This window comes from Nothobranchius furzeri, chromosome 8 (genome assembly GCF_043380555.1).
Source record: "Nothobranchius furzeri strain GRZ-AD chromosome 8, NfurGRZ-RIMD1, whole genome shotgun sequence".
In the NCBI taxonomy this organism is placed as follows: Eukaryota; Metazoa; Chordata; class Actinopteri; order Cyprinodontiformes; family Nothobranchiidae; genus Nothobranchius; species Nothobranchius furzeri.
The window spans coordinates 39271707-39297985 of NC_091748.1; the positions used below are offsets into that span (position 1 = coordinate 39271707).

At 42.0% G+C, this 26279-nt stretch overlaps 2 protein-coding genes across 6 annotated transcripts in view; one reads left to right on the plus strand and one right to left on the minus strand.

Annotated features, from left to right (window-relative positions):
- palld (palladin, cytoskeletal associated protein) overlaps positions 1-22860 on the minus strand; it is a 111916-nt gene extending 89056 nt beyond the window's left edge. For 3 of the 4 annotated variants that reach the window (XM_054734868.2, XM_015975634.3, XM_054734867.2), the window contains exons 1-2: positions 16671-16872; positions 14007-14984 (exon numbers count right to left, since the gene is read on the minus strand). In XM_054734868.2, the coding sequence (XP_054590843.2) occupies positions 14007-14983 (977 nt within the window). In that variant the 5' untranslated portion in view covers position 14984; positions 16671-16872. Of the gene's footprint in view, positions 1-14006; positions 14985-16670; positions 16873-22752 lie in introns of those variants that run through there. The other variant, XM_070554015.1, reaches the window with a different exon arrangement.
- Positions 18086-25137, plus strand: anapc4 (anaphase promoting complex subunit 4). 2 transcript variants are annotated; one of them, XM_015975643.3, is made up of 28 exons: positions 18086-18264; positions 18898-19013; positions 19096-19201; positions 19271-19403; positions 19487-19561; positions 19640-19666; positions 19752-19796; positions 19897-19981; positions 20201-20308; positions 20383-20553; positions 21371-21435; positions 21551-21593; positions 21714-21790; positions 21860-21960; positions 22038-22089; positions 22163-22218; positions 22317-22363; positions 22448-22504; positions 22641-22697; positions 22790-22883; positions 22997-23094; positions 23193-23254; positions 23350-23388; positions 23488-23589; positions 23672-23749; positions 23817-23996; positions 24205-24328; positions 24794-25137. In XM_015975643.3, exons 2-28 carry the CDS (start codon positions 18906-18908, stop codon positions 25010-25012), a joined length of 2409 nt encoding a protein of 802 aa, XP_015831129.3. In that variant the 5' UTR covers positions 18086-18264; positions 18898-18905; the 3' UTR covers positions 25013-25137. The 2 variants fall into 2 exon arrangements, with proteins under 2 accessions (XP_015831129.3, XP_015831130.3); XM_015975644.3 differs by having other exon boundaries at positions 23829-23996.
- The last annotated feature ends 1142 nt before the right edge of the window (positions 25138-26279 follow it).

A 26279-nucleotide genomic window follows, 5' to 3' on the forward strand; every position in this document is an offset into this window, starting at 1 on the left:
GGTTGAAAATGTGTTCAGATGGTGTTAATCAAGCTTTCGCTGCCCAGTACGCTCCTCCTGCTGAGTGTGTCTGCTGATTTTGTCCACAAACAGAAACTTTATTTAAACTTTTCTCTTCCCTGCAGCTGTTACTAATCAACTTGTATAAAATAAATTCCCCTAAAGTTTTGTTCTTATTTATCCACTTTGCTACTGAGTGTTTAGTTTAGCATTCGCACACACTGAAACTGAACCGGTTGCCTGTTTAGTGAAGTGAGACTGATAGGATTCCTTCTTATATAGAGCAGTCCAAAGAATAAAATACAAACTAATTTCAGTAAGTGGTTTGAGAAAAAAAATCTGTGAACCCTTGTCATTTTCCTCATGGTTTCACAAGACTCGTGTTAAATAATATCCTGACGTGATGCAGACAGTGAGCCCAGAACACAGAGCTGTGTGCAGAAGCAACGATTACTGGAGGTTTTATGTTTTTTTTAAAGAACCATGAATGATTTTTGTGAAAGAAACTTCCACAATCTAAGGTATGTGGATTACATGCAACTGCAGACACGTGTAACTGATTTTGAGAGTTTTCAGCCTGTAAATCAGATGCTGTCACGGTCAAGAGCCTCATAGACACCAAGGCTGCAAGGTGAGCAGAAAATGTCTCACCTCTGTGGGTGAAACTTCACACTCTGTCAGCAGGGCAGCAGAAAGCTGGAGTCGCCACCGAGGCTTTGGCCGAGCGGCCCCATTCGTCATAAAGGCCGTTTAACACGCAGGTGAAAAATACCACCGACATGTGTCCATCTAAGTGTTTTACTGCTGACTTTTAAATGACGTGCACAGATATCTGTAGCACTGCTGAAGGTCTGTGTTTGGTCGTCTGAATGCTGCTTTGTCTATTTAAGGCTCACACATGTAGCTTTCCTTCAGGCTGCAGAGAACATGCTGCAGCAGTTCAGCTCTCAGCATGGTGAGAACTTAGCAACACGTCAGACACACTGCCTCACATCAGCCTGCTGATTCTCCACGCAGTATTGCTGCGTAGGGTGCTACCTTTTCAAATGTTGTGGTGTTTAAAGAATAAAGTTTTACTACAGATGAATAAACCTCATGTGGTCAGTGTGCAGACCTGCAATCACTCCCGTCTGGCTCTTGGAGCCTTGATGAATGAAATTACTTCATGCTTGCCGTATTTTTAAAGAAGGCAGGTATAAAAGGAAAGAAAATTATCTTTCCATTCTCCATGCAGAGAGCAAATGAGTCCAAGAGGGAGACTTTAAAGTTAAGGCTTAGCACAAAAAGTTAGCGTTACCGTTAGGTGACATCATAAGTAGGCAGTGGATCACCTGTTGTGACCTCACACAAAATCTGTTCCAACACACGTAGGAAGAAAGGCTACTGCGAATTATTAGCTGCTAAAAATGCAACAAGCCTGCATGCAAAAACAACTTTTTTATGTTGCTCATGTGCAAAACCTGGTAAACTATTAAATTAATTTTGACTTAAGGATAAATAATTAAAGTCCCATTAGTCATCACACACTGGTGAAATTACATCTCCGCATTTGGCCCATCCCTGTGAGGAGCAATGAGCTGCAGCAGTGGCTGTGCTTGGGAACTTTTTGGTGGCTTAGCTCCCCACTCTAGCTGAGAATCAAGCAGGGAGGCGTTGGGTCCCATTGTTTTAGTTTGGTTTTTGTTGCACAAGAGCAGCACAAACGACGATGTTGCATGTAAGGGCAATGCAACCATTATATTGTAGTTTTCTAGCCAGAGGCAAATTTGCAAACCTAATCCTTGGTTGAACTTTTAGAGACAATCAGCATTTATAACATTTAAGGTCTTTGATATGACCCGACCGGGATTTGAACCCCAATCTTTTATTCTGAGGGCAGACACTTTACCACTAGTCCACCGAGAAGATCATTAACTAAACATTTACTAAGAAAACAAAGAGAGAAAGTTAAATTCACAGAATAAAACTAAGGCAACTGACTACTGAAGCCTGAACAGCACTCTAGTAGCACCTAAACAAACAAACAAACAAACCAACAAAACTCATCTGACAAACACAAACACTCCAAAAACAAACCATCATCTGAACTGGAACTGGTCCTGAGCTGAGTTAAAAGATTAGAAGCTCAAAATAATCTGAACAATCAGCATAAATGCTTAAATAAAAAATAAATACAAACAATTACAGATTAAATGAAGGAGATATTATGACAGCTGTGCTGTACAGATGTTCATGAATTCTTCTGCAAAAAAACGTTCTTAGTTTCATCAGTTTTATTGTTCTGAACCTTCCAGAATGAGCTGTTTCAGGGCTCTGTCACTTTAAGTAAACAAGCTGGAGCTGGCCACGCCCACCCATCCTCCTCAGGCTGCTATAAGCTGAGAAGCTCCAATATCTGGAAGAGGCTACTGCTAGTTACTGTAAAGCTACTGCTCCTCCAACCAGGAAAAGTGGTAGTGGTTGAATTATGACATCACAAACAGGGACTTTGTGAAACGACTCATTTTAGACATATAAAAGCTAAACCAAACACTGAAGGTGAGGTTGATTTCAAGCGTGGAGCGTTTATAGAGGCAGTAGAGAACCACATGGCAGCAAAAGAGATGCAAAAGGTGAGTTTGCAAAATATGTCCTGTAAATGTGTCGCCTCACACACACACACACACACACACGCACACACACACACACACAAGTGTTTTCTTTGTATTTAACGGAATCTAAGAACCCAACACTCCTCTGCCTCAATTTCCCAACAACGAGTCAAGCTTTGAAAATCCTCGTCTGCACAGGAGGTAGTTAAGATAATGACATGGAAGAGCATGACAGAAAATTCCAGGAATTAGCATGCTGCAATTTTAGATTCTACTCTGTTTGATTTGCAGTGCAATGAAATGAGGGGGGGTGTTTGATTCTCTGCACAATGAGACCTCACACCAACACTGATGTTTGGACATGCTCTCTTTAGGAGCACAGGCACACACCAGGGCCATGCACTGACTGAACACACTTATACCAGCAGCTAATCTTAACCCAAATCAATTCCTCAAGGAAGCCAAAATGAACTCAGACTGAAAAAATGCAGTTTCCCAGCAGGATTTCAATTACATAAAAGAAATGCATCACGAAAACCAGAGCATCGGACTGAATGCAGAGAGGAACGAGGGCATACTGGGGAATAGCAGGCACTCAGCATACTTTCTAGCTCAGACAACGTGTGGTTGACCACAGCAGGCCGCGCCTAAAGCCAGGAATGCCTCTTCACTAGCGGCACAAAGCTCCGGCATCAGATCCAGGTCATTAGAGTTTGTACAGGTGAAGGGATGCATCACCTGTTTGCGCTGACAGCAGCATCAAAGGATATGAATCAAAGAAAACAGGCAACCGGACTTTTTTAGAGTCCAAAACACGTACAAATTAAAATCCTAGCATTCCTTGAAGAAAGGTCTTCCTTCTTTCTTCCCAAAGCTGATTCACTCATGGAGTTATAGTTTTTTAGGATTTCCAACAGTATCTAAATATGTGAGATGTTATCATTCCGAACATGTTTGGGACAAATTCCCAACTACAATCATATCAACAGTTTTGCTTCTTTACTCTGTTGGCTCAGTTATTGTCTGAGTTGCAGTTAAAAGAAATACTAAAAGTGGATCACCTCTGAAGATGTAACAGAAAGATTTTTGATTTTTGTGTTTACTTACTGTGAATTAGCTATGGCAGCCATCTTGTATTAAACATAAAGACACGTTTAAAGTGAGCAAATACTCGTTATTTTAGTACATTTGTTGTGGTCTCAAGTTTGACTGAATACCTCGTGAGTTGTTTTCTGTGGAAAAGAGCTCTGGCGCTCCTGCTTCAGGAAGTGGAAGTTATTCAGAAGAGTGGGGTGCAGAAAACGGCAGGATTTGGAGTCTTAAGCCTGAGGCACACAGAAGACAGTTGCGCTGCTCCACATCAAGCCCACGCTGTTATTGACACCCCCCCCCCCCCCCCCCGTGTCCTGTCTGGCTGTGAAGCAAGCAGAATTGATGTCTGAATGCTGGTAACAAGCCTTACAGATTTACTCTCAGGTGGAGCATCAAAGCGTCTGCTTTTAATGTCACGCCTGATACTTAAAACTTTATTGTTATTGTTTTTGAATGCTTTGTAATTCCGACCAGACACGGAGACAGAGGTGAAAGAGACAGGAAAAGACAAAAGGTGGGGAGAGGGGGGGGGCTTCCACAAAAATAAACAATAATGAACGAGAGTCTGCTTCTAGACCTGCAGAAAGAGAAAAAAAGGGACACACAACAATACATCAGGAGCAAGCTATCACTGCGTCAGCCTGATGATGAAATATAAAATCAACAATGTTTAATTCAATTCAATTCAAGTTTATTTATAAAGCGCCAAATCAAGACAAGAGTCGTCTCAAGGCACTTCACATAATAAACATTCCAATTCACAGTTCATTAAGCCAATCAGAAATAATGTTTCCTATATAAGGAACCCAGCAAATTGCATCAAGTCACTGAACAATCACACGATAGTAAATAACAGTGCATTTAGTGGCAACGACAGCCTTAAGACATGTGGTTAACGTGCCCAAGCCCATACTTTTGAGAGCACCATGTGAGCACCTGTGTGTGTACACGCGCTTGTTTATGTAAGGTTTCTCTATAGGAGCGTCCAATAGAGAGTGTGAGGGACCACAGATCCGCCCCCCCAAAGATGCGCAGGAGACGGGGGGAGCTCCAAGTCCCAGAGATCCAGGCGCTGCCCCAGAACACAGGAACCCCAAGGAGACTGCGACCAGAAAGGCCCCCGCCCCCCTCGAGAGGCACAGAGGATCGCCCCAGAGGGCCACAACCAGCAGCCGGCAGAGTCCCTGGAGATATCAGCGGCAAGCCCGCAGGCCCGCCCACAGCCTCCCACCCCCTAGCCGGCCGAGCCCGGGACCCAGCGACCCGGGACCCAGGGGCGACCACCCCCGCCGGGAACCCAGCAGAGCCCAGGGACCCAGATCCCACCAGGCAGCCACCGGGATTGATCAAGCAGATGCCAAAAATCTTAAACCCCCTGACCCGGGAGCCACGAACACTCAGGCAGATCAAGGGGCCGCACCCCACACCAGGTGTGGCAGGGGGAGGGGAGACGAAAATCCACGCCGTCATTTTAAAAAGAAGTCATTACAGTTATTGAAAGTGGCTACACGGGGAGCGCAACGCCACGTCCCAGGAATGCCGGTCCACGCCACAGCGCTGAAGATAAGCGCCAATTGTATTTCAAGCACCGTGGCGGGGCTGTTTAAGACATTGTGGAGTACTTTACAACAGACACGTGGAACGGCTCTATGGCACAAAAACAACCGCCAAAACAGACGAGGAGCTCATAAATGCTACTTGATTACTGTATTGATAACTTTAAAGTACTATTGATTTTAAAATATTCTAATAAATAGCATACTCACCCATTTTTAATGAATTGGAGTCTCACAAAACATGACGGCAAGTCTGTTCACATATAAACAAAAGTCACTTTCTGCTTTCTGTTCTCAAGTCTTGCGTGATGTTGTGACTGTTGCACGATTTTCCAAGAAGCGTTCAGTGGCGCAGCGAGTCCTGTATGACCAACTGACTTCCCAAAACCACAGCACAGCGCATCCGTCTTCTGTGTGCCCCAGGCTTTACTCATTAATATTTATGATATGCAGCAATCTCACCTCTGATTGGCTAACAGCTGTGTGATTCTCCCTTTGTTCGCTTCTCTTTCTTAGGTAAAAAAATGCAATGTTGATGTTTTTTTCTCTACAAATAGGAACCCAAGTCTGAACCTGTTCAACCGTGTTCTGGAGTTGCTATTGCTAATGCTTCTACTGGCCGCTTAATAAACACAGCCTTCCGCCGCCCGTGAGCCAAGATGGGTGCATGAGTCCATGAATGCAAATTTCACACTGTGACGTAGAGCTGTGTGGCTTTTCTGACTCAGATTTCCCCCTTCTGTTATCTTCTGGCAGGAAAAAGGTGTAGAAGATTCACATTCAGCAGGAACTCGGTGACCAGTCGCGTTTCCTGGTGAACCTCCACTTTAAAGCACCGACACGGGCAAAAACATTATCACCCATCTTTTTTCTGTTCAGTAGCAGCAGGTGAATGTAAACTTTAACATGTAAACACATCAAATGTTTTCTGTCCTAATTTGATTTTAATCCTGATTTTGTTCATCACTCTGAACACACAAGCTGCTTCCAGGAGGTCAACTGTGTGGAATAGTAAACTGTTTGCTGCCATCTAGTGTTCTCAGATTTTTACCTTTGAGCAAAATAACACAACCAGTCTTTCTGAACAAACACAACTTGTATAAGTCTGCTGCAAATCTTTCATTTTTAATATCCGATGCCTTAGCAGCTGATTTCCACTTCTCTCAGCTCTCAGCTCTAGTAGCCGGACCGTCCTGTCTCTCTGCAGATAAACTACCTTTATATTCCCCAGGAAGGTGTGGGTAGATGAAGCGCCCCGACTGAAAACGCCTCGTCATTGGATTGCGTGCATTCCTGTCCCTGGCTCCTACTCCCCTGAAGACTATTTATACAGACACAGAAGAGGCCCCTCACAGCAACGTGTGGAATGAACCACATCAAAGGTTTTTTATTTAATTTCAAACAAATAAAACAAAACAAACAAAAAACTCCCCAAAGCAAAAGGCATCATTATGAACTGGCATAGGCGTCATTTTAACCGGGGACGCCGGGGACATGTCCCTGGCAAAATTTGTGATTGGCAGCTGTGTCCCCCCACTTTCAAAAACGCCTGCTGATGAGGATTTTTGTTTTACCAGCTGAGATCTTATACCAGGGGTCGGCAACCTGATCCCATCAAAGAGCCATTATTACCCGTTTCCCACGGTAATTTTGGACGGACCTTAATAAGCAGTGACTTAAGTGAAGCAGGAGGTCGCGCTAGAAAATTTAGTTAAAAAAGACGTCATAAATGTTTTCCCCCGTCCTTTTTATTTATAAAATATGAAGTAAAAACTCACAATTTAATTTTCATTCATTTGTCATTAATATGTAGTCTACACCCGTGCGTTAAGTGGACCATCTTCCAGTAAAAGCAAAGCTTCCAGTCCACCTCTCCAAATGCGTAAAATGTGCATCAGCCGCTAGTTAGGCGCGCCGCGCGCTCCATCAGCTATGTCAGCCCAGACAAGAGCAGAGCAAATAGAGAAAGAATAGAGGATAATTCTGTCTGGATGTGGATGGAGATTACATTTTACAGCAGCCTGATCATCATTTAAATACGTAACCCATCACCTGTCTTCTAGTCCATGCTATCAGCATTATTTTAATTGGTGTGTGTGTGTGTGTGTGTGTTTTCCACTTCAAACACTGGTCTAACCTACCAGACCAGCGTGTCCAGTAACATATTAATGTTACAATTAAACAGTTTCACTTCATGTAGCCTAGGAACGTTTCACCTGCCGTGGCCCGACCGCTTCTGCTCCACATAAACTTTGTGCGTGATCAAATGTCTCTACGCATCATGCGTCTCCATATTAGAGACGGGAACAAGCGCTGTTCAGCCAGTTTCATAATTTCATAAAAAGAACATTTTTCCAAGTGACACATCCCTCAGAGAGACCGGGTTTCCGACTGTTTCAGTGGGAGGAAATCTTATCGCATGCGCCGTGGTTCTGCACTGCGCTGGAACCCCAGATCTTCAGCTCACTGTCCACCGTGGGCGCTCCGAGCCGCGCTGAACACAGTGTCCAGTATAAAGCTCTGATGTTCTGATGGGAACATTTTACCTCCGCGATGTGCGTTAACGATTAAAATGTCAGCTCATACATGCGCATCAGTGTGCGTCGGGGTAATTCTTTCAAACCAAGCAACATCCTTGAGTTCATCTGTCAAAATAAACAGTCAAATGGAAATATATGAAACCTGCCGTTTAACTGTTTTGCCTTCCTGTGAAGATTGTTGCAAAGAGAAACAATTAAACTTGATTAACCCCAGAGCCACCCAGAGAACCAGAGGGCGTGCGGGAAGATTCCTCCCACTGAAGCGAGTGTTTTCCAAACCCGGTCTCTCAGAGAGACTTGTCACTTAGAAAATGTTCCCTGATTATGAAACTTTGGCTGAATAGCGCTTGTTCCTGTCTCCAATGTGGCGACACATCCAGGAGTCGTCTGAGGAGAATCCCAGAATCTCACATCCTCTTCAGCTCATAAAGTGCCCATATGATTACGCACAAGCGTGACGCGTCAACCCGGTCTCACAGTAAGACCGGGTTGGACCTGTTCAGGTTTACGCAGACAATCTTTACATTTAGAATTGGCATACAGATGTAAAATTAATGCAGTAAAATATAAAGCTTTTTATTTAAATATCCATTCATTATTTTACAAGCACAGATGTCAGATGGATGGAAGAGCCGCATGCGGCTCCAGAGCCGCGGATTGCCGACCCCTGTGCTAGCCTACTTTATTGTCCCCAGCAATTCTGAAAACAAACTGACGCCCTTGTGAACAAAACACTTTGACCCTTTAGATGGTACAATGTTGTCTTTAAGATCCCAAACACAACAAGCTTCTCAAAATAAATGTACAAAAGGCACTTTTACAGATCTATCCATTTCTAACAAAAATAAATAAATCAGAGATTAATTCAATAATTTCATAAAGAAACGTCTAAAGAAATACAAACACGTTTTCTGAATCTAAGGTTATTTTTGTCAAGTGATCAGGAAGGTCTTGGATCACTTAACAGAACCCAAAAATGTAAATGTTTAGGAGCAAAAGTCACACAGCAGAAGAACAAAACTAATCAAACATTATGAATTGGTCCAGGTGGGTCTCTCTAGTAAACAGTGAGGCTGGAGCCTGAGCCGAGAAGCCGACAGCTAGAAACAAGAGAGGAGTGTATTTTTAGTATGCTGATGAACTCCTACAAATAACAAGAGCTAGGAGCTGAATCCTCCTGAAGCGCTTCAGTTCATTTAAGTTTCCGGGATAAATTGTGCTAACATTGAGCAGAAGTTCCCCCATAAACAGAGACGTAATGTCCACCTTTCACTCGTGTTCTGGTCATCACTGACGAGCAACATCACTATAATTATTGTGGTTTTTACATTTGTAACATTTATTTATAGACCCAGAGAAAATCAACGTTTTCATTTATTGATTTTATTCTATTTTGGAAAGCTTAACAAACATGATAATATATATTTATAATAATCACTAATAATTCAAGCTTTCAAGTTTATTTATAAAGCGCCAAATCACGACAAGAGTCGTCTTAAGGCACTTCACATAATAAACATTCCAATAGAGTTCAGTTCATTAAGCCAATCAGTAAGAAGTTTCCTATATTTAGCGACAGTGGAGAGGAAAACTCCCTTTTAACAGGAAGAAACCTCCAGAGGATCCTGGCTCAGTATAAGCAGCCATCCTCCACGACTCACTGGGGATGGAGAAGACAGAGCAGACACACACACACACACACACACACACACACACACACACACACACACACACACACACACACACACACACACACACACACACACACACACACACACACACTAGAGCTGTAGCGAAGCGTTGATGACGTCGACGGCTCATTCTAAAAATTCGTCTATGTCAGATTGGTATCTTGAGAGGCGCTATAGAAATGATATTTTCTTCTTCTTCTACTTGTTGAATCCCCAGGAGTTTGTAAATAGAAGAGGAATTAAGCAGTTTTTCATCTAGTTCACCCTCTTCTCCGCCTTCACTAACATCTCCCCCAAACACCGAAGACAATGTCCGTCCGCTACGAGATTCCTTTCCTGTTTTGCCAACGGACAACAACGTCCGGGGTCAGATGCGCTGCTCCGTCTCTACCGCAGATGTAGAAAATCACCGGGAGCGTTTCTCCCTTCATAAAGGAGCTTCTTTCAGACATTAGGAGAGCTGTTTTGGTGGTAGCAGTCTCTCCTCCGTGCTGGTCTGTTTGCTGCTGGGTGTTTTTGGTTTATTTAAACTTGGTACCTTGAACTTAACGTTGGTAAAGCTACTGTTAGCATCTTCGCTAACAGCTTCTTGCGTTTGGATAAGCTGTTACGTTTTGGTTTAGAGTTCATCTTTTTTTGTGGTGCAGATCTCCCTTTTATTACATTTAGAGTGTTGTGGGTTTTCGGTTTAGTTTAAAATATCACCTTTAGTTTGGTTTAACCGCCCAGTTTAGAGTTTGGACCTTTGGAGATTCTTAGTTTGGTCCAGAACCCTGTAATCTTTGCCCAGTGGGACATCCCTACTTATTTGTACTTTTGTTTTAATTCCCCACAGGCAGAATTAGTTTTATTATTCCCAACCTGTGGATGGAAAGATTTATGTTTTTTTTGTAGTTGTAAATAAACCTGATCATCATTTTAACTTTTAAGTCCCGTTATTGTCCCTTCCTTTTTGCACACGAGCCAAACTCCCCAGGAAGGGTCGTAACACCACTCGCCTCACGCACATAAGTGGCCAAAACAAAGCAGCATGGAGACACTCCGTCTCCAACCACCTCTCAGGCAGCAGCCTGCACTCCCAAGTTCTACACGTCACCAGAACATAACACAATAAAAGCAGTGTTATACAAAATGGAAGGCCTGTAGTGTTTATTCTCTTACAGTAACAATTTATCCATTTTTTTGAGGAATTTATTTGAGATTTTCTGGTTTTTGTTAATTGTGCAATAGAAAAATAATCATTAGATTAATCGTCTAAATAGTCATTAGAATAGTCGACTATTCGATAAAATAATCGTCAGAATAATCGTTTTAAAAATAATCGTTTACCCCCGCCCTAACACATACGCACACACACACACACATACACACACACACACACACACACACACACACACACTCACACACACACACACACACACACACACACACACACACACACACACACACACACACACAATAACACATTTAACACTGGCTGGCCTCCTTGGTGGAGCACATTTTAACATGTGTATCTTTTGAACTTCTATTGAACTGAACTTAAAAATAAAAAACATAAAATGGGAGTAAATAAAAAGTCAAACATTACATTGTTATAAATATAATAAAAGTTGCTGCTAATTTAACAAAAGTTTATGTTTTTTGTTCTTGGTGTAAGCTTGAAAGAGTTAAAACAAAAGGTTATTAGAAGCAATGTTATTTTTTGCTACATTACCTTTTAATTGTTTAATCAAACTAAAACAAAGTCCATGATCATTTATTTATTTACAGAATACAATTTTTAGTCCACAAATGTTGTCTTTTTTGTCATTTAGATTCAATATCTATTTTTTTAACTGATTTACACAAACACACAATGTCCCCGACAGTAGAGCTATAGATCTGTCTAAAGTGAGATTCTGTGGCGTTTTTATCAGCAGTCATGTCTTACCTGCAACAGACAGCGATCAGTTTGGAGAATCAGTGAGTAAACTCAGGAATTATACGAGCTAACAACTAGTTAGGGTAGATTTCTACTTTTTAAAATGATTCTGCTTTAAAAAGGTTTGTGGCCATTTACGTGAAAATGTTTCTGTAAAAAATCCTTAGTACAATAATGTTTGAACAACTTTAAATTTTACACTTTGACATGGACTGGCAGATGTAAGACAGACAGGGGCTTTGGAAAAAGACGCTCAAGCTGCAGAAATATAATGTAAGTTCTTTAGAAATAAAATTGATCCTCAGCCTCCTTTCTTCAGGCTCCTCACCAGACTCACAGAATCTGATGGTGGCAGGAAACGGTATGACCAGGGGCGTAGCACCAAATTCTGGGCCCTAGGTACAAGTCTTCTAGGTGGGCCCCCATGCTCAATTACTTAATATCTCTTTTACACATTTCTTGTCATGCTATAAGACAAGATAATAAATATGATCTTAGTTTAACCTCTATATTGAGCAAATACAAATGCCAGCATAATAAAAGTGAAATGCCCAGACTTCACATATAATTATTTTTATTTGCCAACAATGTGTTCAAACAAAAATCCTGGAATTTATTTTCCAGTAAATGCCCACTGACGGGTCTTCATGTTAGCAAAATCACTTATGAGATCTTTAAAGTCCAATCCTTTGGCTAATTGGCTTTCAATAGAAAGAAGAGCTAGGCTGTTCAGTCTATCCTGGGACATTGTTGATCTCAAATAATTTTTCACCAGTTTCAGTTTGCTAAAAGCCCGTTCACCCCCAGCAACAGTCACAGGTAGTGTGCAAAATATCCTCAGTCCAATACAAACTTCTCCAAAAATGCTCTGTAATTGCATCATGTAGATGGCATTAAGCAGCTCAAGAGGAGACCGAATGTGTGGGAATGTGGCACCATATATTGTTCTCAGGTGTAGCATCTCATTCTCAAATTCAGCTGTGAGATCCTTGTAATGTTTTCTCATCAGTGCCTGGCATGATATCTTCATCTGCTCTTCAGTCATGTCTGGTTCATGATGTTAAGCTTTGCTAATACTGATATATGTTGATAAATTAAATACATATTACATGAAATAAACCAGGTTCTCTCTGTGAATGTAATGTACTCTAAATTTTATAATCCCTGCATTATCAGCCAAATTATAAGATTGTCCGTTTTCAAGATCAAATATAAAGAAAATTAAAATAGGCTTAAAACATCTAACCAAGTGAATAACAATCCTCTAACACCAGTGTCGTCATGCTATATGAAAAACAGTGGCAGCTTCACGTTCCTGAGATTACCACCAATCCATCGATACCAAGTTTGTCCTGGTCCATGACTGGGAAGGAGCTGAAATATCCACACAGACTGAACCTGTTTTTACTGCGAGGTCGCCCGCGATAATAATTCTGATTAATATATATATATTAATTAGTGTTTTCACTGATAACACTAATTAATTCATATTTGATCTTGATGGTGAAACTAAAGGCGTTTAACACTGAACACCTAACATGAATGCAGCTTCTGAGAGCTAGCTAACTGTGTTCTGCTGCTGCTCACCGTCCTTCTACTTGCTTCTGTTCAATTAACTTTTTCTCCTTCTCCTTCTTTTCTTTTCTTTTCTTTTCTGGAAGCCAGATTTCCCTTTCTTGGGAAAAGACATGACTGACTCTCCTGCCTCCAGCTCTGGCTGTCAGCATCTGCGATGTCTCATAGCTGTACATGCGGCCGTGCAGCCCCTGGCCGCTGGTGTGGACTAAACCACTTTGCACATTTTTAAGGGGTGATAGATGCCTCAGAGATTATTCAGTTATTATTTTTAAGGCGAAATTCTGTTTCTTAACCTTTTATCCAGGTAAAGGGAAGTTTATTAAGACATTAAGTAAGTTGGGGGAAAAAACAACAACAATAAAACATTTTTATTCAAAGCTGTCTCAGGGCCCCTCCCTGCAGTGGGCCCTGGGTAAACGGTACCCCCCCCCCCCCCCCCAGTCCGACGCTCCTGGGTATGACACCAGATACAAGAGATACGATCAAACAAACAACCAATAAAAGATGCTCTTATTAAATAATTTCTGCTATCATTTCCTATGTGATGCACCAGCGTAACTGTAAAACTATTAAGCTAGCTAAAATAGTACGATGTTTTACCTGTTGCTCTGCCAACAGAGGACATGCTGCGTTCTCAGACAACAGCTCCTTCACCTAAACGTTTCCCAGCAGGACCAGATTTAGACTCTACACAGAACAACTCTCTGTCTGTTACCGTCTGGCTCTGGCTTTGCTTCCTGTTTGGCTGCTCAGTGATTTGTGCACATAGAGGGGATTCCTCAGAGGGGGAAGAGATGGTGACAGATGGATCATGATCCATTAAAGATCGGGATGTTCACAATGACTGGATGAGGGTTTTCCAAGGTTGTACCATTCAGAAGTGATTTAAATAATTCATTTTTTGAAAAAAACATTTAATTTATTGGTTGCCACCAATATGAGATGAGCATTTCAATCAGTAAGGCAAAAATCCAGCTGAAATGTTCACTCACTCTACCAAGTTGTGTGATAAAATCATGTGAATCGGGTAAACCTACCTGACAAGAGGAAGTGGATTTCCTCGGACTCTGCACTCCAGACGAATTGGACACCCCTCTGCAACTTCCTGACTCTTCAGCTTCTGGAGGAACTGAGGAGGAGACAGAGGTCCGCATAGTGGTGGAGCCCCAGAAAACTGATGCCTTTCAGAACCCGCCTGTCCTGCTGGTCCTTCAGAGAGAAGGCCCATTTCTGGTTGGCTGCTCTGCACATCCTCTTGTTGGCCTGCAGGCAGTGAGGGAGCAGAGGCTGAGCCCTGAAGACCTGGCCGCTGGCTCTTTGGTGACAGGTAGCCACTATCGGGGGAGGAGGATTCCTCCTCCAGCTGCTGCTCCAAATGGGCAGAACCTTTAAAAATGGATGACAGCTCCTCGATGAAAGTGGCGGCTCGGCTGCAGAACTCTATAGCTGAAGCAGCTCGGTCATTCAGCTCCAGGCCTTCATGGACCAGTCTGGGTCTATCCTGCTTATACACTGGCTGGACTGGTTTGTGACGGACCACCTTCTCAACAGGGGGTGGAGCATCACTGGACGCTTGTACTGGTTTGCGAGTGTAAGTGTTCTGGTTGGAGGAAACGGGTTTGTTCTCATCAGGGCAGGGAGGTTTGTTCTGGAGAAGGTTTAGACTTGTGCTGAGGTTTTCATTAGTTTGAGGAGGAACAGAAAGAGAAGTGACGGACTGGAGAACCTGCTCCGGTTGTGTAAGAATAGAGGAGTTTGGATCTTCTCCCTCATCACCAAAGGCCTCCCGGGCCAGGTCCAGACTATGATTAATCTCATCAGCACTCAGGAAGGCAGAAAGGTCTGCAAAGGCTCCATCTCCAGAATCCAGTTCTGTTGCTGAGTCGAGGTAGAGTTCTCCATCAGAAGAAGCCTCCGAAAACACACCTCCATCCCCCTCCAAAGTCCCGCCTGAAGCCGGGTCCTTCAGCAGCACAGACATGGGGAGTGGCTGATTCCAACTCCCGTCCTGCATCCTGAAATAAAACATCAAATCTCTGTTAACCAGACAATTACATGTTTTTAAGTAGATGTTCATCAGGAAAACATAACACACAAAGACATCAGAGAGGTTTAAATTAAGACCTCACAATACAACGACTGCTGCAGGGCGACTCAGACCTTCTTCTGGATGCAGCTGGTGGGCATTAGCTGAGGTTTTACTGAGGTCATGCCAACACGACTGGCATTTCTCGGGAAGTCGCCTTGTGTCTGGCACAGTTTTACCCCTAAAATTAGCTTTAATAATAATAATAATAATAATAATAATAATGCCCTTCATATCAAAAGATTTCAAAGGGCTACAGGCAAGCAAACCTTTAAAACAAGAAGTTCAAAATGAAAAAGTTAAAGGTTAAAACCATCGCTAAGTGCCAGCTAAAAGCTTTGCTAAAAAGAAATGCCTCCAAATGTCTTTTAAACAGGCGCTGGGTTGAGGAGCCCTCAGGGTGCCGAGTAATTCTGCAGTGGAGGGGCAGTGACACCGAAAGCGCGATCTTCCACGGTCTTGAGGTTGGATCTGGGAACGTGCAGAAGGTTAGAGCACGCTGAGCAGGGGGTACGGATGGTGTGATACAGATGGAGAAGTTCCTTAAGGTAGTAGGGAGCGTGGTCATGGATGCAATGGTGTGTTAGGAGACAAACATTATATTCAGTCCTAGCAGAGACAGGTAACCAAAGTAGTGGCAGGAGATTTGAGGTGATGTTCTCATGTTTGCACGCCCTCATTAGGATCCTGGCTGCTGTTAATGATGTTGGTCAAATAAGTATGATGTGATCATTAGTGACATCCATTTCACTGTTAATGTAGTCATTCAGCGTGTGAATGTGTGTGTGCATTTGTGAATGGTTGTGTTGTGAAGTGCCTTGAGGGGTTTTAGAGCCTTAAGACGGCGTTATCTAAAAACAGTCCATTTAGCATTTCATCAGCTCTGCCAGTAACCTTTTGTTCCTTTAACACAAACTAAAACTCAAACACACCGACACTTTAAAAAGGCAGTTTGACGTTTTCACTCTGATCTCCTCAGAAGCTCAGTGGAATGTCTAACATGTTGTGAAACTGTTGGTGTGGGTACATGTACGCTGTAGTGTGACACTCAGCGCCTCATGGCGTCCTGAAGACCAGCTGTTGTTATTTTTAATGCCTCTGGACCATGTTTCACCACAGCCCCACCCTCTCTGAGCAGAGCTGCTACCTTCACACACACACACACACACACACACACACACACACACACACACACAGGTATAACTACGAGCGTTTGCACCGTCATCCAGTGAACATTCAAAGACTGACCCTGAAGCCTCTGATTGCTCTGAGCAGATATGAGAATGACGTGTCCTTTTTTCTCCTGCTTTGAATGAAATTTCTGCTGTGGCAACATTTTCCTAATGAAGGACACTAAAGGAATTTTCTATTCTATTTTATTCGATAGATGTGGAAAAATCTAAGACATTAAGGGAGACAGACAAAATGTTAAGTGTCATTCCTTGCTGTATTTGATATGGTAAAATACAAAGCAATTATTAGATATTTCAAAACAAGAAGCTGTAAAATACCCAGAAACAATATAACAGAGTGAGACGTGTGTAAATTTCATGAAACTGATGCTCCACTATTGTTACCATTTGATTAATTTCTGTTAAATAATTAATAAACCTACCTTCAAGTGTGCTGTGTGTCCTAGTCCTCCTTCCTGGTTTTACTGGGTCCAGGTTTGTCTTGTTTATGTGAGAAAGAAACAAAAAGAGGCTTTGCCTCTCTCCCCAGAAGAGCAGCCTTATTGGTCAGATGACAGGTAGGATCTTTCAGGTTTAGGGTCCAATTGCGTTCTGCCTCTGCAGTGGGCTGCTGTCCCATCTGTGCTGGTCCCTAACTGCTCTCTGAGTGGGGCTAAATTTGGCCCCTAGCTCATGTTACACAGCCAGACTGCTGGCAGGAGCAATGAAGACTGAGGGGGTCTAGGTGAACAGAAGGAGCTCAAGGTGTTGGTTAATTATACACAGAAAGCACAGGATGTTGGGATGGCTAAGTTTCACACCAATTGTGCTGTTGTATGCAAGTACAACAGAATGTTTGTAATCTTTTATGATAATCTGAACTGGCCACATCTGAAAACACACAATAATCACCCATTGACCTCTCAGACTGAGCTGGTTCCTCCATGGCTTTAAAACAACTCAAAATTATTATGAGGATCTTGAAGAACCCGGTCACTATTCGGTCCGATTCCATTCTGCACACACATATGGAATGATGCTCAGCATTTTTGTTAAACTTCATGCATTTCCTGATTTCTCACCAAGCGAGACAGATATCCTGGGCCTTGGAAAGAATAAACCATGACCACCATGCAGCCTCACTTGGTCTATTTCTAGTCCACCATCACATTTTGTGCTCTCTGAGCTATTCTGGCTCTTCTTCATTCTGCTGATTACAGTTAAGTGCTGCTGATAAGTCCAGTAGGAGTTTCCATATACACTCACAATACACACGTGTGCAAACACTTGGTGAGTAATTTGGATTTCTACTTGACAATTGTCATCACCCAACCCTCTGTATGAAGTGTTATTTATAAATAACTACTTTATCCAATGGCGACGTCTCCATATAACATGTGTACAGCATCTATTTATGAGTACTGAAATATTTTAGCATAGTTTTATATCACCAGAATGAAACCACCCTTGCAAACTTTCCTATATTTCTAATGGAATTAATATAATTTAGTCAACCTTGAATTTTATGATCACTTTTAACTTTTAAATCCAAACAAATTCTAAGCAATGCATTCAATTGACAGAGAAGTACAAAAACACATTATGAAAAAACTTATTTTATATTTTGTCCTAAACCCTCAAAGTTTAAATCTACTTTTTAATCTGCATAGAATATAACATTTATTAAAAAATAAAAATAGGACCAAAACGTTAACTTTAATTTGTTTTAAATCCTTACCAAAGGCGCCATCATGGGGTGCAAATCTCTAGACATATTTAGGAATCGAGTTTTTTTTTATTCCCCCCCCCCCCCCCCCCTTCTGAATACGTTTGTCTCTTCTCGGCTGCCGTTGCTCTACAGGGATTGGTGGAAGTAGAAATATGGCGGTGTTTGAGTGACTGCGAAAATATTACGATGAGATATTAAATTCGTATATTTACGATTTGGGTTTATTTGGTGTTATCGTCTGGTCGGGTTAAAATAATCGCTGTGAATCATCAGTTTTACCTGCTAGCTAACAGCTGTTAGCAAAACCGGTGAGTGAGGCTCCAGCTAACGAGCGGCTAATTTATGCTTCATAAAATGAGTTGGAAATGGAAAAGTGTTGTGCCTTTAGCTCCCTTTTTGTTTTTGAATCTCGTTAAGTACTTCAATGTTTTCTCTTTTAGTTGTGACCCTGAAAACTCTACTGTTATCACGCAGAAAACACATAAATGTTTCAAAGCTCGTCTCCATCGCAGTGTAATTTAAGGTCTCGTTGCTCTCCGCATTGAGTTGTATTGTTTAGTGTGTCTTATTGCTGACGTCATGCTCATAACTCGGTTCTTTCATTACTGATTCTTGACTCTGCATTTGGGCCTCTGTATTCAAATGCTAACATTTCTATTTTTCTTTATTGTTACAATTATTTATTATCTTTACAGAAAAAGATTTTTAATATTTAATAATCAGTTGTATATTCAATAGTAAACGAAATATTGAAAAGGTATGTGATTTTTGATGATTATTCTGTTATGCATGTACAGGTTTATTAGATGTTTTACAGATCACTCATTGAATCTGTTCTCACTTTTAATAGCCCATCTTGGTACATCTTCTAAACCTTGTAATTAGGCCCCTGCTGGCCATTTATCACACAATAATGAATGTAAACTTTCTTTCTTTTTCAGCTAACAACATGCCTGCCTTTCGGCAAGTGGGAGAGAAGCAGCTTCCAAACCCGGTCCTCTGTATGGCATGGTCTCCAAAGAGGGATCTGATAGCTCTGGCCAACACAACTGGGGAGGTGACTTTAAATCCCTAACTGTTCTGAATCAAGGTGACTGTTTCCTGTTGTTTGGATGGTTTATTATTGTGATTTTCAACAGGTGCTACTGCATCGCTTGGCTAGTTTCCACCGGGTTTGGAGCCTACCACCCAGTGAATATACTGGAAAGAAGATAACCGCACTTGCTTGGAGGCCTGATGGCAAAAGTAAGGGATTTTTTTTTATCACATTTTTGTCTTAATGGAATTGTGAGAATTTGTTTTTTGTAACCCCAGTATTGGCCTTCAGTCTTGGAGACACCAAGCAGGTTGTCCTTTGTGGGGTTGAGAAAGCAGAGATCCTCCACATGTTTCCAGTGCAGAGTCCTGTAACCTGTATGAACTGGATGGAGGTGATGGAGGAGAGCAGGTAATCAGGAAGCTCAACAAACATACCACGTTCTGTGAAATCTTGTCAAAGCTGATATGAAGGATTTTTTGTGTGTGATTCAGTGTCCTCAGCTCCTTTTACACTTCAGAGGATGAATCTAAACTTTTTCTTCCTAAATTACCAACTCTTCCCAAGAGGTAAAATTAAAAATGTTGTCACAAGAAAAGACATTTTGGATTGACTGGCCTGATATTTGTCCAAACTTTTGTTTTCAGCTACAGCACAACTTCAAAGATCTTCAGGTGGGACATCTTTTTTTTTTATCATAGATGTATGTGGCATGTATAGCACAAACAGAAACTGACTGCATTCATTTCTGTTTCACAGTGAGGAGAAGTCTGATGAGATACTCAACCTCCTTGGAGAAGTGAGGTAAATATGGTTAGAGTCACTTACTGCCAGGAGCAAATGGACATCCTTAAGATATTGGAATTTTTATTTATGGGAACCAATGAAAGCTGTCTCCATGCAGACTAAATGTACTTGTTCTTGGAGGAGATGGTGGAAATGTGGAGCTGTATGCGTACGGGATGTACAAGATTGCAACGCTGGATGGGGTAAGGCAGCTCTGTTTGTTCAGATGAGTTGTTCCATTTGTCGTCTGTAAAAAAAATTTACCAAAAATGTTTTTAAGTGACTCTAAAGTTAGCATAGATATTTGAAATCATAAAAATTCTAATTTAAATGCAGGAAAAAAGTAGCTAATTATGCCAAAAATCTTTAGTAGACGGCATTAACGGATTTGACTGTGACTTTAATTGATGAACTTTCTACAGGTTTCAGGAACATGTCGCAGTCTGAGTCTGTCGAGTGACCTCAAGTCTCTGTCTGTCATCACAGAAGTCAAGTCTGCTGACAGCAGCGCAGACATCTGTTACGTCCAGGTGAGATGGACACGTTCCTCCTCCACACTTTGTTTTTCTTTCCTTTAACTCTAACTTCCCTCCTTGTGTTTCAGCTGGACACAGGATTGTTGTCGGACTGTTTGCCTGAACTCACCAGGATGGCGCGTAAGTTCACTCACATCTCCACCCTGATGCAGTACCTGCACCTGTCACTCACATGCATGTGCGAAGCGTGGGAGGACATCCTCCTGCAGATGGATCATCGTCTCACTAAGTTTGTTCAGGTCAGTTGTTTTTGTTTCCTGTCAGAGTTTTTCCTGGCAGACCACCACACTTCCTGCCTGCTGTGTGAGTTTGTTGGACAATTAGCAGAATTTAGCATGTGTGCTTATTAGTGATGGGATTTATAGCTCTTTCAAGGCGGCTGCTCGTTAGTTGTTCGTCTACCTTAAAGAGCAGTTCAAAAGACTAGATCCCTTGAACGAAGCCATGGGGGTGTATTTGGGAGCAACGTGTTCCTCCGGTGTCCATGAGGGCGCGCGGAGAGTGGGTGTCACAGCAGTGGTGGGGGTTGAGCGGCTAGGGGGGTTGTCGTTACAGGAAGACAAGATGAACGGCTCTCCACGGGGACTCAGCTCTCATCGTTCACTTTGAAATCTCATTCAAAAGATTTGATTTGTTCGTGAACGTCCCATCACTAGTGCTTATAAATTATACAATTTTCAGTTTTTCTGTCTTTATCGCAACCAATTTTGTTTTTATGTTTTAACCCTCTGGAGGCAGGCGTTGCAGATTTGCCTACCTGGTTACTCCACACACGTGTTTCATGAGCATTTTTTAACTCCGAAGTTCCCCTGAAGGACTTAGTTGTTCGTCCTTTTATCGAAACTCATTTTGAGCCTGAGAGGGTTAAGAGTTCAACACTTGAGGGAGGAAGACAGAGCAGCTTTTTCTAGCTATGCTGCAAACATACGGTCTGACTAAAAGCAGCTGTAGCATGAGGTGTGAGAGAGTTGCTACTAAAAGAGATTTTTGTTTGCTCAGATTAATCTGGCAGAAAACACAGACCGTCACTACATATCCAGTCTCCTGTTTTTGCAGGAAAAGAACACAAGTACCCAAGTCCAAGATGAGTTTTTGGAGCTCCTGTTGTGGGGACAGTCGAGGTTAGGAACGTGTTTCTGTTGTAATGCCTAGCGTCCAGCAGATGGGAGCAGTTCATCAGGAGTTGGTTTCAGGGTTTTGTTATTGAGTTTTTCTTCTCGTCTGCTCTGTTTCCAGTCCTGAACTACAGGCTCTCCTCATGAACCAGCTGACTGTCAAGGTCAGATAAGATCAACTTATTTAATTCAGAGATGTGTTCATTAAACGCTGAGGAGTTTCAGATCTAATCAAGGGATTTATATTAAAATCAGTTATTTTGTGTGTTACAATGCCCTCCTAGGGTCTGAAGAAGCTCGGTCAGTCTATTGAGTCTTCCTACTCCAGCATCCAGAAGCTTGTGATCAGCCACCTGCAGAGGTATTTTATCATAGCATCTAAATGCTACCTCGTTTGTTTTTATTTGTAATCGTTCTGTGTTTTCTCCAGCGGCTCTGAGGCTCTGTTGTATCACCTCAGCGAGGTGAGGGGAATGTCCCTGTGGAAGCAGAAGTTTGAGCCTCTCGGTTTGGATTCAGGAGCTATTGATGGTAGAAGTCAAATAAATAAAAGTCCTAACTATTCATATTGGCCTTTTGTTGTTAGTAAAGGTGTTTTTGTTTTGCAGGTGCAATCACGGCTGTGGGCTCGTTCTCTCTCAAAGCCAATGAGCTGCTGCAGTAAGCTTGCGACCTTAAACGTGAGTCATTTCAAAGTGTTTCCACAAAATGCGTCCTTTATTTTGTCTTTTAGGGTGATTGACAAGAGTATGAAAAACTTCAAAGCGTTTTTTCGATGGCTGTATGTAGGTGAGAATGAAGTTTTTTAGTTGCAGTTACTGCATATGATTTAGTTTGAGTGTTTTCGGTTTTATTTATGTGCTCACGCTGTGTTTTGCCTCATGAAGCAATGCTACGAATGTGTGACGAGCATGTGCCCCCAGAGCTGAATAAGGTGGGATTTAATGGGAGACGAGGGGCTGTGGGGCTTCATGAAGTGGCTGTACAGTTTCATTGTGCTGTTTGGTTTCCTCCTCAGATGACTCAGAAGGACATCGCCTTTGTTGCTGACTTCTTGTCTGAACATTTTAGTGAGGTGAGGCGAGTTCATGAGTGGTGCTTGCTTGTTGTCATGCTGTTTATAAACTTGCTTGATAAATAAATGTGGTGCGGAATAGTATCAGTAGTATTTATTTAGTAGAGATTTTAAACCTGATTTCACTGTTTAACAGAACGAGGAACTCTTTAATCGTAAGGGGAAATACTTCAACGTAGAGCGAGTTGGTCAGGTGAGGGCTTTTGTTACTGAACAGTTTAGAAAACATATCAACATTATCTTCTTACCTTGTGGTGGTTTGTCTTTGTTTTGGACGCTTTACAGTACCTGAAGGATGAAGATGAGGACCTGGTGTCTCCTCCCAACACAAAGGGTAACCAGTGGCTCAGGTTTTTACAGGAGAGCACACACCTGAAAGGTAAGTGATGATTTTGAGTTTAGGTGCCTAATTGAACTTTTGCAGAAGGTAAAATGTTTTATTTGGCGTTTTATTTTGTGGGATACAAAAATAACGAAATCCTTCCTCTTTAGAGAGTCCTCTGCTGTTCCCATCATATCCTCAGAAGTCCCTGCACTTCGTCAAGAGGATGATGGAGAATGTGATTGAACACTGCCTCCAGAAGCCTGCTGTAAGTGTTTGTGTGCCGTTTCTTTTCTCGTCAGTACGAACAAGCATCCCGTCGGCTCTGCAACACTATCACTCTTAAATATGTTGCCTTGTTTGCAGGAAGTAATTGGAAAATCTGTCAAACAAGCAGTCTTCCTTCCTTTGTACGCCATTTCAGAGAAGTAATGTCCCATTTGTCTTTTTATTGTCATTGTTTAACATAGTTAAAATTTAAAAGGAAATGTAATTAATTTGATGAATTTTTTTTCTCCTTTAGGCCAGAAAACACTCCACGACTGTTTGAGCTTCCATCTTTGTGCGTGAAACCCAAACACGTCAGAGCTTTGTTTCTGTAATAACAAGATTGGTGTTTGTATTCATGGTTTAAAAAACATTTTTGTGTGTGAACACACAGGTGGAACGATAAAAAAAACAAAATGCACTGTGTTGTGTTCTGCATGCCAGACATTTCTCCATGTAAGCTCTACCTGCTACAAAAAGGAACAGACCCAAACAGGTACGCTGTAAGGATTCAGTGCATTTCCTTTTTAGCTGTTTTTTTTTTTCTTAGTTATAACCAAATAGTCCTGTTTCTGCAGACACATCCCTAACAGTTTCATGTCAGTGGACCTCAGCCTTTACCATGACAACGCAGATGATGATGGTGCTGCAGCCCAGTGAGTCCAGCTCACCATGGACGCATCAGCTGTTTGAAAAGCGCTGATTACACTAATTTACCATCAGTTTCCTATTCAGGTCCCATTGTGCTTATAGCTGCCTGGATGCTCGTTTCTATGACGACCAGATGCTAACAGTGGTCTTGCAAGGATCGGAGGAACATAACAGCAGGCGTATCCTGGCGCAGCTCTCTCTTGCCTCGAGCTTAAGCTGTGACGCTGAGTTCGTCCTGGAGCCCAGTATGAGGTGTGTGTTTTCTACCATTTTGTGCCTTTTACTATAAATGTTACTGACATCAAACCCAAAACCATTCAGGAAAACAAAGACGTGCTCTGGGATTTAAGCTTTTTCAAATGGGATCTAAATAAAATGAACTGGAAAATAAGTAATGTGATTCCTGTAACTATAACATTTGGCATCACCTGATTAAAGTGTATGTGTTTGATGTCGCTAGACTGGACCAGCAGTGCAGTACCATCCCATGCCAGACTCTGGTGTTGGGGAATCAGTGGCGAGAAATGGAAAACATGAAGGCTGAGTTTGTTGCTGTCAATGGAATCCGCAAAGTGGCCTGTGTGGTAGGTTTGTCGCGTGTGTTTGACATTGTTAGCCTTGACACTAAACCACTGGGCTGCATGGTGGCGCAGTGGTTAGCACTGTTGCCTCGCAGCACGAAGGTTGCAGGTTCGAAACTCGGCTCGGCTTTTCTGCGTGGAGTTGCGTGTTCTCCCCATGCATGCGTGGGTTTCCTCCGGGTACTCCGGTTTCCCCACAGATCACAACACGCCCTATAGTTATAAGTTGTAAGTCGCTTTGGTAAAAAGCGTCTGCTAAATAAATAAACATAAATAAATAAACACTGAAGCCACTTATGGGTCAGGTGCCTTCTATTACATGATCTGGGTATGACTTCAGGTTGAGATGTCGGATTATTTGTGTAACTGATGTGATCAATAAGGTCAGATTTGTTTGAGTCTATATATTATTTAGTTTGCATGAGTTCTAGGTTACCAAAAAATGTATTTTTCTCCCTGTTTTGGCAGCTAAGTGCCAACTTCAGGCACATACGTGTCTTTGAGATGGATGTAGAAGATGAGGACGACGAGGGAGTTGACTCTCTGAATGTCAGCGCTCAGGATGGGCTGGCAACTACCATCACCAGCCAAGGACCGGTAGAGGAGTCTGAAGGTGAAGCGAGAGAGCAGGAAGGAGAAGCAGTACAAAATACTGAAGAGCAACTTGAGTCGGAGGAGGCCCTGTAACTCCCGTGATACCAAAACTAAAAAGCTGCCTGAATAAAGGACTCAACTTTATCTTCTTATGTTGTTGGAGCAGTCTGAACTATACAGCTGTAATAATTATTAATAAAAGTTTATTTTAGCGATGATTATGGTATTGATTGTATCTCTTAAAGAACTAGGTTTTATGTAAAACTAGCCTAATTTAGACAACCTTAGCCCTAGATGCTGTAAACGTGTGGGTCGGTGGAAGAGTGTTTATCTGCATATTGGAAGTGGATTGATGCTGGTCTCCCTGTACATCATGATGTGTTCTTGGTCAACACTGAAACCATGAAGCTCGGGTGTGAGTGTGAATTTAACTAGCAGTAAAAGTGCCTTGAAAGGTTTAATGACTAGAAAAGCCCTTTATAAATCAAATTAATCAATCAAAGGTACTTTATTAATCTCAGAGGGATTGTCTATAAAATGTCAATCTGATATTGAGAGTTCCTCAAGGATGTGTATTCGGCAGAGGTGTGGACTCGAGTCACATGATTTGGACTCAAGTCATTATTTTAATGACTTCTGACTTGACTTGATAAAATCTATAAAGACTTATGACTTGACTCGGACTTGAACACCAATGACTTGCAACTTGAATCGACTTATCTGTTGACTTGATGATGACTTGAGCATATTTGATATTTTAGCAGTAAAGTGCCACGACATGGACAAAAGTCTGGGTTTGATCTTGTACGGCTAACGGCAGCAGCTCTTTGTTAATAATCAGTTTCAGTTGCACTTTCTGCTTGTTTGAGCAAGTAAATTACGCTTTAAGAAGCTTTATTCTGGAATGTATTTATTATTGTCATTAAATTGAAGTTGGACAGATGACTTGGATTTGACTTGAACTTCCACATCATTGACTTTGAACTCGACTTGGACTTGACTGGAAAGACTTGTGACTTGCAAAGCAGTGTCTTGGTCACACCTCTAGACTCAGTCCTTTTTACTTTAGTGCGGTGACAGACTACTGCCTATGTCTATTCACTTCCACTGATTAAGTTATCTGAAGATACAACAGTGGTAGAACCAAGGCTGGATTATAATACGGGCAAACTGGGCACAGGCCCAGGGGGCCACAGCCACAAGGGGGCCCAGTCTTTTTTTTATTTTTTATGCAGCAGTTTTAACGTTGGAGAAAAAAGTTGACAAGTTATTAAACTTGCGCCCACATTTTCTAAGTTAAAACACATTTCTTTTAACAACAGTAGTTTTTGCATCTTTACTGCCTGCTTCAGCCCTCTCC

Bases quoted from the DNA above. Each gene is read 5' to 3' on its own strand.
- anapc4 (XM_015975643.3), top strand. From the start codon at position 18,906: ATGCCTGCCTTTCGGCAAGTGGGAGAGAAGCAGCTTCCAAACCCGGTC. The intron at 21,594-21,713 runs GTCAGATAAGAT...ATGCCCTCCTAG, and splicing joins TGAACCAGCTGACTGTCAAG to GGTCTGAAGAAGCTCGGTCA. The intron at 24,329-24,793 runs GTAGGTTTGTCG...CTGTTTTGGCAG, and splicing joins TCCGCAAAGTGGCCTGTGTG to CTAAGTGCCAACTTCAGGCA.